We start from the raw sequence: 16773 nt of genomic DNA, 5'->3' as shown, positions 1-16773 counted from the left end.
GAGCAAAAGGGGTGATGATGTGGTGGGAGTCTGCTATAGACCACTAGACCAGGGGGATGAGGTGGCCGAGGCTTTCTTCCGGCAACTAACAGAAGTTACTACATCACAGGCCCTGGTTCTCATGGGAGACTTCAATCACCCTATCTGCTGGGAGAGCAATACAGCGGTGCACAGACAATCCAGGACGTTTTTGGAAAGTGTAGGGAACAATTTCCTGATGCAAGTGCTGGAGGAACCAACTAGGGGCAGAGCTCTTCTTGACCTGCTGCTTACAAACCATGAAGAATTAGGGGAAGCAAAAGTGGATGGGAACCTGGAAGGCAGTAACCATGAGATGGTTGAGTTCAGGATCCTGACACAAGGAAGAAAGGAGAGCTGCAGAATATGGACCCTGGACTTCAGAAAAGCAGACTTTGATTCCCTCAGGGAACTGATGGGCAGGATCCCCTGGGAGAATAACATGAGGGGGGAAGGAGTCCAGGAGAGCTGGCTGTATTTTAAATAATCCTTATTGAGGTTGCAGGAACAAACCATCCCGATGTGTAGAAAGAATAGTAAGTACGGCAGGCGACCAGCTTGGCTTAACAGTGAAATCCTTGCTGATCTTAAAACACAAAAAAGAAGCTTACAAGAAATGGAAGATTTGAGAAATGACCAGGGAAGAGTATAAAAATATTGCTCAGGCATGCAGGAGTGAAATCAGGAAGGCCAAATCACAATTGGAGTTGCAGCTAGCAAGGGATGTTAAGAGTAACAAGAAGGGTTTCTTCAGGTACATCAGCAACAAGAAGAAAGTGAAGGAAAGTGTGGGCCCTTTACTGAATGAGGGAGGCAACCTAGTGACAGAGGATGTGGAAAAAGCTAATGTACTCAGTGCTTTTTTTGCCTCTGTCTTCACGAACAAGGTCAGCTTCCAGACTGCTGCACTGGGCAGCACAGTATGGGGAGGAGGTGACCAGCCCTCTGTGGAGAAAGAAGTGGTTCAAGACTATTTAGAAAAGCTAGATGAACAGAATTCCATGGGGCCGGATGTGCTGCATCCGAGGGTGCTTAAGGAGTTGGTGGATGTGATTGCAGGGCCATTGGCCATTATCTTTGAAAACTCATGGCGATCCGGGGAGGTCCCAGATGACAGGAAAAAGGCTAACATAGTGCCCATCTTTAAAAAAGGGAAGGAGGATCTGGGAAACTACGGGTCAGTCAGCCTCACCTCAGTCCCTGCAAAAATCATGGAGCAGGTCCTCAAGGAATCAATTCTGAAGCACTTAGAGGAGAGGAAAGTGATCAGGAACAGTCAGCATGGATTCACCAAGGGCAAGTCATGCCTGACTAACCTAATTGCCTTCTATGACGAGATAACTGGCTTTGTAGATGAGAGGAAAGCAGTGGATATGTTATTCCTTGACTTTAGCAAAGCTTTTGATACGGTCTCCTACAGTATTCTTCCCAGCAAGTTAAAGAAGTATGGGCTGGATGAATGGACTATAAGGTGGATAGAAAGCTGGCTGATCGCCAGGCTCAACGGGTAGTGAACAATGGCTCCATGTCTAGTTGGCAGCTGGTGTCAAGCAGAGTGCCCCAGCGGTTGGTCCTGGGGCCGGTTTTGTTCAATATTTTCATTGATGATTTGGAGGATGGCGTGGACTGCACCCTCAGCAAGTTTGCAGATGACACTAAACTGGGAGGAGTGTTAGATATGCTGCAGTGTTAGATAGCATACAGAGGGACCTAGACAAATTAGAAGACTGGGCAAAAAGAAATCTGATGAGGTTCAACAAGGACAAGCACAGAGTCCTGCCCTTAGAACAGAGGAATCCTATTCACTGTTACAGACTAGGGACCGAATGGCTAGGCAGCAGTTCTGCAGAAAAGGACCTAGGGGTTACAGTGGCTGAGAAGCTGGATATGAGTCAACAGTGTGCCCTTATATCAGAGGGGTAGCCGTGTTAGTCTGGATCTGTAAAAGCAGCAAAGAGTCCTGTGGCACCTTATAGACTAACAGACGTTGCCAAGAAGGCTAATGGCATTTTGGGCTGTATAAGTAGGAGCATTGCCAGCAAGTCGAGGGACGTGATCATTCTCCTCTATTTGACATGGGTGAGGCCTCATCTGGAGTAACTGTGTCCAGTTTTGGGCCCCACACTACAAGAAGGATGTGGAAAAATTGAAAAGAGTCCAGCAGAGGGCAACAAAAATGATTAGGGGCTGCAGCACATGATTTATGAGGAGAGGCTGAGGGAACTGGGATTGTTTAGTCTGCAGAAGAGAAAAATGAGGGGGGGATTTGATAGCTGCTTTCAACTATCTGAAAGGGGGTTCCAAAGAGGATGGCTCTAGACTATTCTCAGTGGTAGCAGATGACAGAACAAGGAGTAATGGTCTCAAGTTGCAGTGGGGGAGGTTTAGGTTGGATATTAGGAAAAACTTTTTCACTAGGAGGGTGGTGAAGCACTGGAATGGGTTACCTAGGGAGGTGGTGGAATCTCCTTCCTTAGAGGTTTTTAAGGTCAGGTTTGACAATGCCCTGGCTGGGATGGTTTAGTTGGGGACTGGTCCTGCTTTAAGCAGGGGGTTGGACTAGATGACCTCCTGAGGTCCCTTCCAACCCTGATATTCTATGATCCTATGAACTAATTAGCCTGATTTTTGGCAGTGTCAGTAGAGATTGTCAGTAGGATTTAATGGACCATGGAGGGAGAATTTCACCCTCTCACTCTTACACATGATTCCTTGTGAACTTAGCCTATAAACTCTGTGGGGGCAGATACATTCTTTTGTGTCTGCACAGTGCTTAGTCCTGGTCAATAACTAGGGCTCCTGCATGGGGTCATAAAGGAAGCCATCCTTGAAGGGCTGACACCTGAGGCCTTCCCAGTAATTACACCAGACCTCAAACATCTAATCACCGAACATGGGGCCCTTGGATTGGGAATTTGATCGCACAGAAAAGAATTATGATATGGGCTTGGACTAGATTTAATATATATACAGTCTCTTCTTCGAACAGGTATTATTTACGGGGCGATGATGTGTCCGTATGATGCAAACTAGCCGATCTACTTACACCTACACAAAAAACTGAAAAAAATGAAGAAGGGCAGAGAAGAGAATCGACTTGTCCACAATCCACAATCTGGATCTATCTCCGGTGGCGGACGTGATCACTCTGCTGAGATGCTTTTTGGGAGCCGGCCTTTTTGCTGACCCACATTTGCAAGCCCGCCGGCACCTGCAGCAATCACAGGAACTCTCAGCTTTGGCTGCCTGGCTGCCCCCCCCCAGGGAGCCCCCGAACCCGAAGCCAGAAATTACAAATGCTAAAATTATATCAGAACCATATTCCACCTTTGATCGTTTTTGGATCGTCTGATCCCTAATCTGATCTCTGCCAATGAGAGCCCAGAAGCCAGTTTGGCCTTTGGCTTGATCTTGCCACCAACATCCACCAGCTATCTGCAGCTCCTTAAAACTCTTACCATCCTGGATGGAAATGATTGATGGAAATAAATGAAGTATGTTTGAGAGGAGACGCCGGCGGCAATTCAATTGAGGCATCGGGAGCTGCGGCTGGGCCACTGCACGTGGACCTCTGCTCGGGCGCGGGTGGGGGCTGATCGACCACCCGCCGGCCGGGCGGCTACCTGTGGAATTTGGGCCGGGCGGGCACCTCTGGCGGAAAAACCCAATGCAAAAATGGGGGCACCTACCTCTGCTATGTCATCTAGAGCTGCAACAGGCGCTTGTACGGCGGGTTTGGGCAGCGCCAGGCAATATGTCTCTGATCTTGGGCAGGTGCTTGCTGTATGCGATGTAATTACATCATGCATCATGTGGACATCATGCCGCGCGATGGAACCGATCCTACAGCTGGAATGGACTACCACACGCCGGTCTGGGGGTCGCAGTGGCCGCTGTACAAAGATAAGCCTGCCCGGTGCATGAACTGCAGAAACAATTGGCTATGGCTATGGGCCACCTTGAACCTTCTGCTAGCCCTTGGAATATTTTTTTTTTTTCCCAAAAAAAAAAAATGGGCGTTTTTTTTTACAAGAACTCTACTGTCAATCAATGTAATGATGAAGGCGCCGCCCTCCAGCCTGGGCTGCCCATACTACTACTATGCTTCCACGGATGGCCTCTGTCTTGTTGTTGACTTACTGCTTTGCTTTTTTTTGCTGCCTTTGCACCCGCAGACGAAAAAAAATTTCTTTGCTGTGCCTTCTATAAATAGCTGCACCTGCCCGCGGTATCAATGGACTGTTTTGCCACAAAATTGAAAAATTCTTTGTCAATTTGTCAATCTTATCTTATGTTGCTTGGGGCTATAGCACCCTGCGATTGATTGGATTATATTATTATTATTTATTATCTGGATGATACTGGCGTGGACTAGGTGCTACAACAATACAAATAATTAATGTAGTTGAGACACACTGGTGATATCATGGAAGAAAACTTGTACTTCTGGCTGTACTGTACATATTATATGAAGTTGAGGATTGCAGTGTCTACAGTCTAGTTTTCACCAACACTAACATTTCCTATATTATTTTAAAAGAGAAGATAGAATAGAACACTGAAATGCCTCACAGTATAATAGAACCAATTTGATAAGGGTCAGCCTGATACAATGGGACACTAACAATTGACCTGAAGAATGATTTCTTATTTAAACTAACATTATAAAATTCTCACTCTTAAACTCTGATAGACTTGAATTCGCCTAGATTTTTTTACTTCAATGAGATGGTAGTGGCAGTGTCTTGATATTTTCTCTATAATTATTTATCTTAGACCCTGTAGATAGTCATATTGGTTTAGGTGTTAGTTGCCAATTCCCAGCATTGGAAGAGGGAAACTCATTTTAAATATTGTGCTTATTTGTAGTTTTGTAACTCGTAAATAGATGCCAAGGTAAATAACACGTAATACTACTTCCTATATGGTGACAATTTGAAATGTAATCAGCAGAGGTAGCTAACCTGTTTTACAGGTAAGTACATCTTAACTCTCAAAGGAGTATAATTTAAGACATGAGAAGTAACCACCAAGGCAGAAAATCTAAGTGGTAACACCCCATGAATAGTGTTAACTCCCTTGTCAGAAGTATGAAACAGGCCAGGCCTATATCAAGCTACCAGCTGAGTCAGAATAAGAAAGTAGGCTAAATCCCCTCATGTGTGGTCTCAGTTGCCCTAGAATAAGGCAGGGATAGCTCTCCCCCCCTTCAGCTAGTGGACCCAGGTTTTGCCTGGATAGCAGTGAGTGGAACCACACTGTGCCTACTCCATGGGGGACTGAACCTGTTGGAATTATTTGAAAGAAATATTAATAGGGCCAGTAGATGGGGCCCGACTCTCCGGGCCGGCACCGGGGCCAGAGCCGCTCGGCCGGCACCGGGGCCGGAGCCGCGGGGCCCGACTCCCCGGGCCGGCACCGGGGCCGGAGCTGCTCGGCCGGCACCGGGGCTGGAGCCGCGGGGCCCGACTCCCCGGGCTGGGCCGGAGCCGTTCAGCCAGCACCGGGACCGGTGCCGCGGGTCCTGAGCTGGGCCGGGTCGGAGCCGCTTGGCTGGGACCAGCCCGAGCCGGGGATGCTTGGCCGGGATCGGGCTGGGGCGCTCGGCCGGGGCCAGGGGGAGCCGCTCAGGTGGAGCTGGACTGGGCCACACTCGCCGTCCCCCCCCCCTCCCGGCTTACCTGCCTGCTTCTTGTTTCAGGCTTCCCGCGAACATTTGACTCACAGGAAGCAGGGGAGGGGGAGGAGGAGGGCGGAGCGTTCAGGGGAGAGGGGGAGGTGAGCTGGGGCTGGAGGCCGGGTGGACAGCTGCCTGAGCCTTTGTTAAATTTAAAAGCTTTTTAGAACCAGTTGTCCTGGAACAACCGGTTCTAAAAAGGCTTCTAAATTTAACACCGGTTCGTGCGAACCGGCTGGAGCTCACCACTGGTTCCGTCTATCACCTCACCAGAGTTAGGGAATCCCATTGCAGCAAAGCCATCTACTATGACCTGCACATTTCCCAGAGTCACTACCTTTGATAGCAGCAGCTCAGTGATTGCTTTGACTATTTGCATCACAGCAGCCCCCACAGTAGATTTGCCCACTCCAAATTGATTCCTGACTGGCTGGTAGCTGTCTGGCATTGCAAGCTTCCACAGGGCTATCGCCACTCGCTTCTCAGCTGCGAGGGCTGCTCTCATCTTGGTATTCTGGCACTTCAGGGCAGGGGAAAGCAAGTCACAAAGTTCCATGAAAGTGCCCTGATGCATGCGAAAGTTTTGCAGCCACTGGGAATCATCCCACACCTGCAACACTATGTGGTCCCACCAGTCTGTGCTTGTTTCCTGGGCCCAGAATTGGCGTTCCACAGCATGAACCTGCCCCATTAACACCAGGATCTCCAAAGCACCAGGGCCCGCGCTTTGAGAGAATTCTGTGTCCATGTCCTCATCACTCTCGTCACAGCGCTGCTGTTGCCTCCCTCTCGCCTGGTTTTTCAGGTTCTGCAAAAACTGCATGATAATGCGCGAGGTGTTTACAATGTTTATGACTGCTGCGTTGGGATGAGCGGGCTCCATGCTTGCTGTGGTATGGCGTCTGCACTGAAAAAAGGCACAAAACGATTGTCTGCCATTGCTCTGGGGAGGGGAGACTGACAACATGGCTTACAGGGAATTGAAATAAACAAAGGGGGTGGCTTTGCATCAAGGAGAAACACAAACAACTGTCACACAGAATGGCCCCCTCAAGGATTGAACTCAAAACTCTGGGTTTAGCAGGCCGTTGATTTCACAGAGGGAGGGGGGAGCAAATGAATACAAAACAAATCTGGTCTATTTCTTGTTTTGATCCACTCCATCTATCTTTTACATCTTAGGCTGGCAGCAGATGGTGCATTATGACTACTAGCCATCGTCATCTCCAGGATGCTTGCCAGGAGACGGTGCAGTACAACCGCTAGCCGTTATCTCCTGGGTGCTCGGCAGAAGATGGGAATGACCTGGCTGAGTCACTCTCATGTCTACCCAGGTGCCCCTGACCGACCTCACTGAGGTCGGCTAAAAGAGTACCCAGGAGTACGATGACAATGGCTACCAATCGTAATGCACCGTCTGCTGCCAAAAGGCAATGAGCTGCTGCTGTGTAGCAATGCAGTCCCAAGTCTGCCAGCACCCAGGAGACATACGGTGACAGTCAGCTGAATGGGCTCCATGCTTGCCGTGGTATGACGTCTGCACAGGTAACCCAGGAAAAAAGGCACGAAACTATTGTCTGCCATTGCTTTCACGGAGGGAGGGAAGGAGAGGAGGGCCTGATGACATGTACCCAGAATCACCCGCGACAATGTTTTTTGCCCCATCAGGCATTGGGATCTCAAACCAGAATTCCAATCGGCAGGGGAGACTGTGGGAACTATGGGATAGCTACCCACAGTGCAACGCTCCGGAAGTTGACGGTAGCCTCGGCACTGTGGACGTACACCGCTGGTTAATGTGCTTAGTGTGGACGTATGCACTCGACTCTATACAATCTGTTGCCAAAAATCGAATTCTGTAAAATCGGAGTAATTCCATAGTGTAGACATACCCTAATTGTGTAGACAAGCCCTTAGAGCTATCATGGGCCAAAAAAACCAGCCATCAGATGGTGGTAATTTTCAGTTACTTATCTGGGGTGGATTTGAATTGGTAACCTAGAAATGAAAGGTTCTATAATTCCAGTACCTATTTCCTGAGCCTGTGTAACATTTTCATATTAAACTATGACCATGTAGATCATTGTTGATACCACTGTTATATAATTACAACAAATTTTGTATAAATAATGTCAAATAAGGTGTCTATGGAAAGGTTATGATTTGCTGAATATGATTATGCTATTAGTATGCATGTCTCATTTTTGTATTTGAAGTTATGAGTATTGGCTCTATACCTGGATTTCAAATGTTTGCTCCTGGGGAACACCCACAAGGTATTTAGCCTGCACATCTTGAAGGGACTGTTCAAATTAAGTGGCTCATCAAGGAGCACTTAACTCACAGTGGACCATGGGAAATGCCTATCTACACTTAATGGACTTCCTGCTATGACTAAGCAAAATCATGCATGGACATGTGACATGCCCCTGGGACCCCAAACACCATTTTTTACCTGTAATTTTCCACAGTGAGAACAATGGGATTCCCTTCACTTGAGAGAAGCTATAAAAGGTGCTGGAAACATCTCCATTTTGCCTATTTCCTGCTCAAACCTCTGGATTATGGTTTTATGCTAACTGGAGCATTCTAACCGAGGGACTGAGGACCTTCCAATCATTTGGAAGCAACCAGAGTCTTGACTTAAGACAGCAGTTTATTCCATCACTGCTACAAGCCTGAACCAAGAATTTTGCATTTATTGTGTATATTTGATTCCTTTAACCAATTTTAACTCTCACCTTTCTTTCTTTTTATAAATAAACCTTTAGATTTTAGATACTAAAGGATTGGCAACAGTGTGATTATTTGGTAAGATCCAAGTTGTATATTAACCTGGGTACGTGGCTGGTCCTTTGGGATCAGAAGAACCTTTTGTTTGATAAAACTGGCTTTAAATAACCACTCATCTTTAACTCTTGTGTCTGGGTGTTGAATCCAGGACTGGAATGCTTAAGGAAACTGCTTTTTTGACTTCTTGTTAGCCAGTGTGGTGAAACAGAAGTTTACTTTTGTTGCTGGTTTGGTATATCTGATGGGAGAATAACCACCAGTTTTGGGGGTTTTCTGCCCTATTTCTCAACAGTTTGTCCTGAATTTGGTATTCCCAGTTGTAACCCACAAAGGCACGGTTACAGCCTGGAAGTCCCCTCTTCAAATCACTTACATTTTATTCTTGTATTTAGATTCACACATGTTTTTCCAAAGAACTTTTGACTGTTTGTTGATCTCAGAAACTTATTTGTTGTGAAGCTTGTGTTTCTCAAAACAAGTTTTAACCAACTCATTAGTATTATGAAACAAAAATACAAACTTTTATTATTTAAAGAAAATAGTTCAAAGATTACAATAGTTTTGGTCATATTTAAAAGGTCATCCATGAATAAAAAGGAGAGTTGCTCTACAAACATGGGCACATACAGTAAGTTTTCATATTTGTTAATAGCAGCTAAGTTACACACAGACAGTTTTTAATACCATGCAAGCTCAGTTGAGTTCCATACATTCATTATAAACTTGCAGTTATGTTCATGCCAAATAATCACCTTTTGATAAAAAGGTAATAAAGGAATTCACCTAAACATGACCAAGATTAAACAAAGAAAAATCATAAATAAATACAGGCAACTAAACTTTTTAATAGAAGATTTTGGCATTATACCATTCAAAAAATGCTGTGTCTTCTCCATTCTCTTTAAGTGGCATTTAGTAGTGTTAAGCATTGTTATAAAAAAAAATACAACTCTGTTTTACAGCATAGTACTGGCATAATTCAAAGTACTTTGCCAATTATAAATAATATAATAAAGTTCTGAAGAGTATTAGTGGAAAGCAACCTATACTCTCACACACACACAAATGCACACTATATTCATGTAATGAAAACTGTTATAAAAAACATGTTTACTCCCATGCCAGCTTGTAATACTGAGGTGGGATTCAATACCCATACTGAAGACTTACAATTCATGGATCTACAGTCTCTGGGGAAAAAATAAGACAAAAATTTACTTTCACCAGAATACACATCACTTTATCATTCTTCACTGAATAATCCATTTGTCAGTCACAACTGACATGAATTGGTCCTTTTGAAAGTGATTTTTTTGTTTAAAGGCCTTGCAAATAAAAACTGTGGTCCACCAGAATTTATAAAAATTCAGTCAGCTGCTGCTCAATGCAGAATAATCCTACACGTTGCTTCTACCTAGAATAATCTTCATTATCTGTCATACGTAATTGCAGACCGTCACATCTTCCACTGTGACTCAATGTGCAGCTACAAGTAGAGAAGTGCTTTGATTCTCAGTCACTTCAAAAATACTTGTTGAAGCTGGCCCTTAGTATATAATTAAGTTGAAAATCTTTTTGCTGTTCATAATGGTTTGTCAATAACTGTAACACCTATAGAATAAGAGAATCACAAGATTAAAGTGTAAGTTATTTGACCACGTCTTTTCAAAAGAGACAACTTCCAAAAGTATTAGAAGAAATACAAGACTTCATACAATGATTTACAGCTATCAAAAATATATATCTATATGTGCATTAATTTAAGGCAAATGTCCAAAAATGTTCAACCCGTGTTATTCAACACAAAGTTGTTCAAGTTTCCAAGGTCTAATTAACCTTTCACCATCAACTCAGTTTGATTATCAGGAGCATAACACCACTATCATGCACTTGTTTATATTACACACGTTTTGTCTTCCCCAAAAATGTAAGCCAAGATCCTTAAAGGGGTCTGATTTTCAGTGGGTTGATGCCCAGCACATCTAATGATCAGGCTCATTTAAAGAGTGTCAGAGACTGGCTCCTTTAAAGAGAGTCCTGCTCCCCACAAAGTCAGACCCTAAAGTAAGCTTCCAGCTGCTTTAATGTAAATTGTACTTCTTAGTGAATACCGAGGAGAAAATAAAGTGTGCTATCCAAAACAACCAGATTTTTCATACAGTTTTAGTACAATATTTTGCTTTTAAATGCATTTAAGAAATAATATTTATTGTTTATATTATGATAGTGCCTAGGAGTCCTAATTCTGCACCAGGATCAGGCACTGTACAAAAATATACTTTAAAGAACAGGTCTCTTAGTACAATAGATTTTTACCTGGGACATTTTACTCTTTGGATGTTTTGTCACACACCTCACTTGAGGTACTACTTTCAAATTAATTGTGAGCAGTTAAAAAAAACCGTATACCCATTACCTGCATAGCTCCTTCCAGTACTCATACAAGAGGACACAACTGTCCATTTATCAGTTGTTGGGTTATAATATTCCACTGTTGACAAGTTACAGGAACCATCATCTCCTCCAACTACATACAACAGGCCATATACAGCACAAACCCCTATTAAAAAGGAAAATAGCTGCAATAAGATAGAAGTTTACAGAAAGTGCACACCTATTTGCTTGCTTACACAGTGAAATCATGCCTTCCATTTTGAGGCTTTAGTAAAGAAGCAGAAAATATTAAAGAGAGGTAGAAGTAGGTATAGAACAGATACATAGCCACATTAATAGCATTTTAAAGAACAATATTTCTAAACTACAGTATATACCTGCATTCCTTCTGCACATGTTCATATCTGCAACCTGCCTCCATGTATTGGTGGCAGGATCATATACTTCAACACTTTTTCTAACCAAAGGACCATCATGACCACCAACTGCATACAAGAAGTTGTTTAACACACCAACACCTGCAAAAATACAAAACCACTCAAATTCAGATAGAAGAATGGCTATGACCTGGATATCAGGGAGAGCCAGTACACAGTGTATTTACAAATGTAAATCCTATTTCACAGTCAGAGTTAGGAACCCTCTCAAAAGAAATTTGGGTCAGAACATGTTAAACTAAATAAATGATTACAAATTGGTAAAGGCAAGACATTGATTAGAGGCCTTGTGTAACTGGGCATATCACAGCATACAAAGATGAGAGCTGTTCTGCAACAGAAGATTTAGAATAAGCAAAGAATAAATGTACTGAGTATCTATGAAAATACAGAATATTGGAAGTAAGCACCAATTAGAAATTATACTAAATTATGGGCTATGATCCAGTGGGCATAATGGAAACCAGGCAAGATGATCCTATAAATGAATCTAAACAGAGCTGGGTACAATCTACACAGCAAAAAGAAAAGAGGTGCAAGAGTAGCACTACATATCCATCAGAAGTATGTTGAAACAAGCTGACAATGAAGTTATGGAATACTTTACTGGGCATGAACATACAATGAGCAAACTACAGTGGGCATCTGCTACAAACCACCAGGACTGGTGGAGAACACTAAAAATTAGTTGAACCAACCCTGAAAGTGCTCAAAAACCCAAAGGATTCCATACTCATGGGGTACAGAACCCACTTCTGTGTTAAATAAACATTTTAGTGTATATTTAGCTTTACGTTAAGAACAACTTTATCAATCTATAAGGAAGGAATCAAGGAACTGGTGAAGTCAGACTGGATCTACTTCTTACTGATAAGTATAAACCAACTGAAAAGGTGAGAATCCTAGGAAACCCTGGAATCAGTGATAACAGCTGCTTATTCACCACTATAATAAGAAATTGGATAATAGAACATAATAGTATTAGCATAGTATATTTCAGAAAGGCAAGTTTTTGGAGTTAAGACACTAGTTAGTAATGTATGACAAACAGAAATATTAAAATTCACCAGTACAGAAGTTGGTTGGGGAATCCCAGGAGACAATTATGGCACAGACTGCTAAACAAAGAAGTGTAAGCTATAAGAGTTGGCCAAATGTGGTTTCATAAAGAGCTTCACAAAAAGATTAAGAGTTTAAAATAAAACCTATACTGCAAAAAAGGGGAAGGGAATCAAATAATACACAGGATCAGTTATGGCATTGAGAGAAAAGATATGGTTAGAAAAAGTTAATCATAGGACTGGAAGGGACCTTGAGAGGTCATCTAGTCCAGTCTCCTGCACTCATGGCAGGACTAAGTATTATCTAGACCAACCCTGATAAGTGTTTGTCTAACCTGCTTTTAAAAATCTCCAATGACGGAGATTCCACAACCTCCCTAAGCCATTTATACCAGTGCTTAACCACTCTGACAGGAAGTTTTTCCTAATGTTCTATACCTCCCTTGCTGCAATTTAAGCCCATTGCTTCTTTTTCTATCCTCAGAGGTTAAGAACAATTTTTCTCCTTCCTCCTTGTAACATCCTTTTATGTACTTGAAAACTGTTATGTCCCCTTTCAGTCTTCTCTTTTCCACACTAAACAAACCCAATTTTTTCAATCTTCCCCCATAAATCATGTTTTCTAGACTTTTAATCATTTTTGTTGCTCTTCTTTGGACTTTCTTCAATTTCTCCACATCTTTCCTGAAATGTGGCGCTTAGAACTGGACACAATACTCCAGCTGAGGCCTAATCAGTGCTGAGTAGAGTGGAAGAATTACTTCTGTGTCTTGCTTACAACATTCCTGCTAATATATCCCAGAATGATGTTAGCTTTTTTGCAACAGTGTTACACTGTTGACTCATATTTAGCTTGTGGTCCACGATGACCCCCAGATCCCTTTCCGCCGTACTCCTTCCTAGGCAGTCATTTCCCATGTTCTGTGTGTGCAACTGATTGTTCCTTCTTAAGTGGAATACTTTGCATTTATCCTTATTGAATTTCATCCTATTTACTTCAGACCATTTCTCCAGTTTGTCCAACCAAAGTGTGAGGTGAGTATCAAGGACTTTCAAAAATATACTTTGGGGAAAATATGTATTAATGGCCTTACTATATAATATAAAGAGGGACATGACCTCTGCTGAAATACCTAAATTTTCATGTTTGTCTTTAATAAGAAAACTAAAAAGGAGGGAGACTGGAGTAATTAGGGAGTAATAAAAGTCTAAAAAAATAGCTACCATAAAACATCACTATACCAACATTATAAAATCACATTATCCATTGCTTTATCAGTGATACTCAATATGGACTATCATTCAGTTCAGCTAATGGGTATTTTGGTTGCTATTGTTTATGGCTACAACATCGATCATAATGCAATATTGTGTCACTTTTCTTTCTACTGCTCTGTGATCTCACTTTAGTGTAGAGTATCACACAGCATACATGTTATAAAGCTTTCAATATGAGAGGGCTTGAGGAAGGATGAGATTTTTAGCACAAATTTGAGATGCAGTCATATAGCCAAAACAAATATATAAAAAGATTGGGTTTTGTTGCTATCTCTCTGACCTAACTCCACACAACTGTAGCCGTTGGCCTTATTGTTTAGTATATTTACTTCTCAAAACCCAACCATTTAACATATTACTTTTTAATACCGCCTCCCACTCCCCTTTGGTCTATCCTTTATTACCCCCCACCATCCCCCATTTCCAAGTCATACCTCATTTCTTGCTGCTTCCATCTGTATCTTCTTGTTGTCGTCCTCTTGCATTTTCTGTTCTTTTGTTTTCTTTTCCTGCCCATTTTCCTGGTCCCTGTCTTACCCTTTACCCCTCCCAAAAGACCTGGCGGACATGGGATTTAAGATCCTCATCCCTATGTGATGCAGTGCACTCCTCTCAGCTGTAGCCAGGAGCAGATATGACTTCCGTCCCTATGCTGATCAGCTGAGAGGCAGGTGGCTCTAAAGGGGCCAGGCAGCTGAAAGTCAATCTTTGTGTGAAACCAACACAAGCATGCAGTGGGAATGGGCAGAAGTCCTTTGGGGTGACCATATATCCAGGAGGCTTAACTAAAACAAGATCAAACTACTACTTTAATAAAACCTACTGTGACAACAGGACAAATCCCAAAATGGAAACATTCTGGTAAGTCAGGATATCTGGTTACTATGATCATATTGAAATACAGCACACTAATGCAGGAAAAACTTACTTTTTTCCAAATTACTGATATAATTTTTACATGTATTTAACACTTCTTAATATATATAACCCATTGAATTATGTTAGTAAAAGTTTTACTTGAAGGGGATTAAGTAAAACCCTGAACCACTGCCTATATCTAGAAGTCATGGAGAACTGAAAAGGTAACAGAAGACTGGAAAAAAGACAGATGTGGTACAAAACTTGGAAAAAAGTGATCCTGGCAATTACCATCTAGTAAATTGAATTTCAGTCCTTGGTAAAATAATGAAATATAAGAGGGAAAAAAATCTGAAAATATTTAGAGCTAGATTCACAAAAGGACTCTGGTGCCTAACTACAACTTTAGGTGCCTAAATCCTAGAACCAGGTCCCATTGGGATTCACAAAACCCCAACTCAACTGCTGCTGATCTGTGCAGGTGCCTATACTAGCTCAGCACCTAATTTTTTGCAGTAAAAGTTTCCTAGATGCCTACGTATCTGCCCCTGCTCATGCACACTGCAGTCCACTCTAGATATCTAGATGCCCAAGTCCCAGAGCGATGCTGTAACCTGGGTGAAGAGAGGTGTTCCTCTACCTAACTCACTAGCAAGGCCCAATCTAGTAGCTCCAAGCTTGTCTGCCAGATCGGGCCCCTATAAATGAGCTTCCACAAAACAGCCAGGGAGAGAAGAAGGAACTCCCTCTTAACTTTTAGTCCAGTGGTCAGGATACTCACCGGGAGGTGGCAGACCTCTGGTTCAAGTCCCTCCACCACCTGAGGGGAAGAAGGGATTTGAACAGGGATCTGTCATCTCTCAGATAAGTGCTCTAACCACTGGACATTGAGATATTTTGACATGGGCACCCTCAGTCTCTCCTGTTGAAGTTGTTCCATTGGGAATAAATTTAAAAAAATCATTGGTGTAAGGGACTGGATTCTAGGTCTTCCACATCATAAGAGTGCTCTAACCACCAGGCTACAGCATCAGTCTCATGCTCGTTCACTCTGGCTCCATTCCTTTAAGTGTTTATCCACAGTGGAGACACTCAGGAAACACCCCTCTCCTCAATATCTCCCACAGAGATATCTAGCATAAGAGACTCAACGTGCTGCCTTTTGTAAATCCCATTCTGAGGTGCCTCTCTCTCTAGCCATTCATTGTATATGGTGCCAAACTCAGGCTTTTGGGAATCCCAGTAACTGTCTAAGCATCTAATAAAGTTAGGAGTGACAATGCTTGGTGTCAGCATTCTTATGTTTCTTTGTAATCTAGCCACTGTTGGGTAACTGGGCCATGGGCATTAAGCAACATTAGTTTGTAAAAGCAAATTCTAACTCCCTGTTGTACCATTGGATAAAATAGATATGGGAGCAGATTGAAAAGTGAAATTTTGCTGCAATTCATCAATTACTACTCTTGTTAACGACTCAAATAATTAGCCTGCTTATATGCAAACATTTCCAATCATAAAATTCAATTACAAACTAATGTTAGCTATCACTAATATTTATTAGTGCCCTTTTTATAATCCTTTGGCCAGTTTTTAATCTACTTCTCATCTCCAAGCTAATATAAAAAACAGTTACCTACCTTTTGTAACTGCTGTTCTTCTAGATGTGTTGCTCATGTCCATTCCAAGTAGGTGTGTGTGTGCTGTGTGCACAGTCGTCAGAAGGTTTTTCCCCTAGCAGTACCCGTTGGGTCAACTGTGGAGCTCCCTGGAGTGGCGCCCTCATGGCAGTGTATATAGGTCCCTGCCAACCCACCGCCTCTTCAGTTCCTTCTTGCCAGATACTCTGACAGAGGGGAGGCAGGTGGGTCTTGGAATGGACATGAGCAACATATCTCAAAGAACAGTAGTTACGAAAGGTAGGTAACTGTTTTATTTCTTTGAGTGATTGCTCACGTTGATTCCAAGTAGGTGACTCCCAAGCAGTCCCCCAGAGGAGGGGTTGGAGTTCACTGAGTTGCAGACTGTAGCACAGCTCTACCAAATGAGACATTGTCTCTAGCCTGCTGTGTGATGGCGTAGTGTGATGTAAAGGTGTGAACAAATGACCACATTACTGCCCTGCAGATGTCCTGAACAGGGACCTGCGCCAGGAAAGCTGCAGATGAAGCTTGCACTCTCATGGAGTGAGCTGTCCACAGTGGGGCCGGCATCTTTGCTAGGTCACAGCATGCCCTGATACAAGCCGTGATCCAAGAAG

General features: G+C 43.0%; 1 protein-coding gene across 4 annotated transcripts in view; it reads right to left on the bottom strand.

The window, feature by feature from the left end:
* Window positions 1–8985: 8985 nt before the first annotated feature.
* Window positions 8986–16773, bottom strand: part of KLHL2 (kelch like family member 2) — a 114386-nt gene continuing 106598 nt past the window's right edge. For 3 of the 4 annotated variants that reach the window (XM_039541332.1, XM_039541329.1, XM_039541331.1), the window contains exons 13-15: window positions 11260–11400; window positions 10902–11048; window positions 8986–10099 (exon numbers count right to left, since the gene is read on the bottom strand). In XM_039541332.1, coding sequence (XP_039397266.1) covers window positions 10071–10099; window positions 10902–11048; window positions 11260–11400 — 317 coding nt within the window. In that variant the 3' untranslated portion in view covers window positions 8986–10070. The remainder of the gene's footprint in view (window positions 10100–10901; window positions 11049–11259; window positions 11401–16773) is intronic. The other variant, XM_039541330.1, reaches the window with a different exon arrangement.

The sequence above is a fragment of the Mauremys reevesii genome, linkage group 5, assembly GCF_016161935.1.
Source record: "Mauremys reevesii isolate NIE-2019 linkage group 5, ASM1616193v1, whole genome shotgun sequence".
In the NCBI taxonomy this organism is placed as follows: domain Eukaryota; kingdom Metazoa; phylum Chordata; order Testudines; family Geoemydidae; genus Mauremys; species Mauremys reevesii.
The sequence above is the reverse complement of the archived record's forward strand: the minus strand, read 5'-3'. Positions and strand labels throughout refer to the sequence as shown.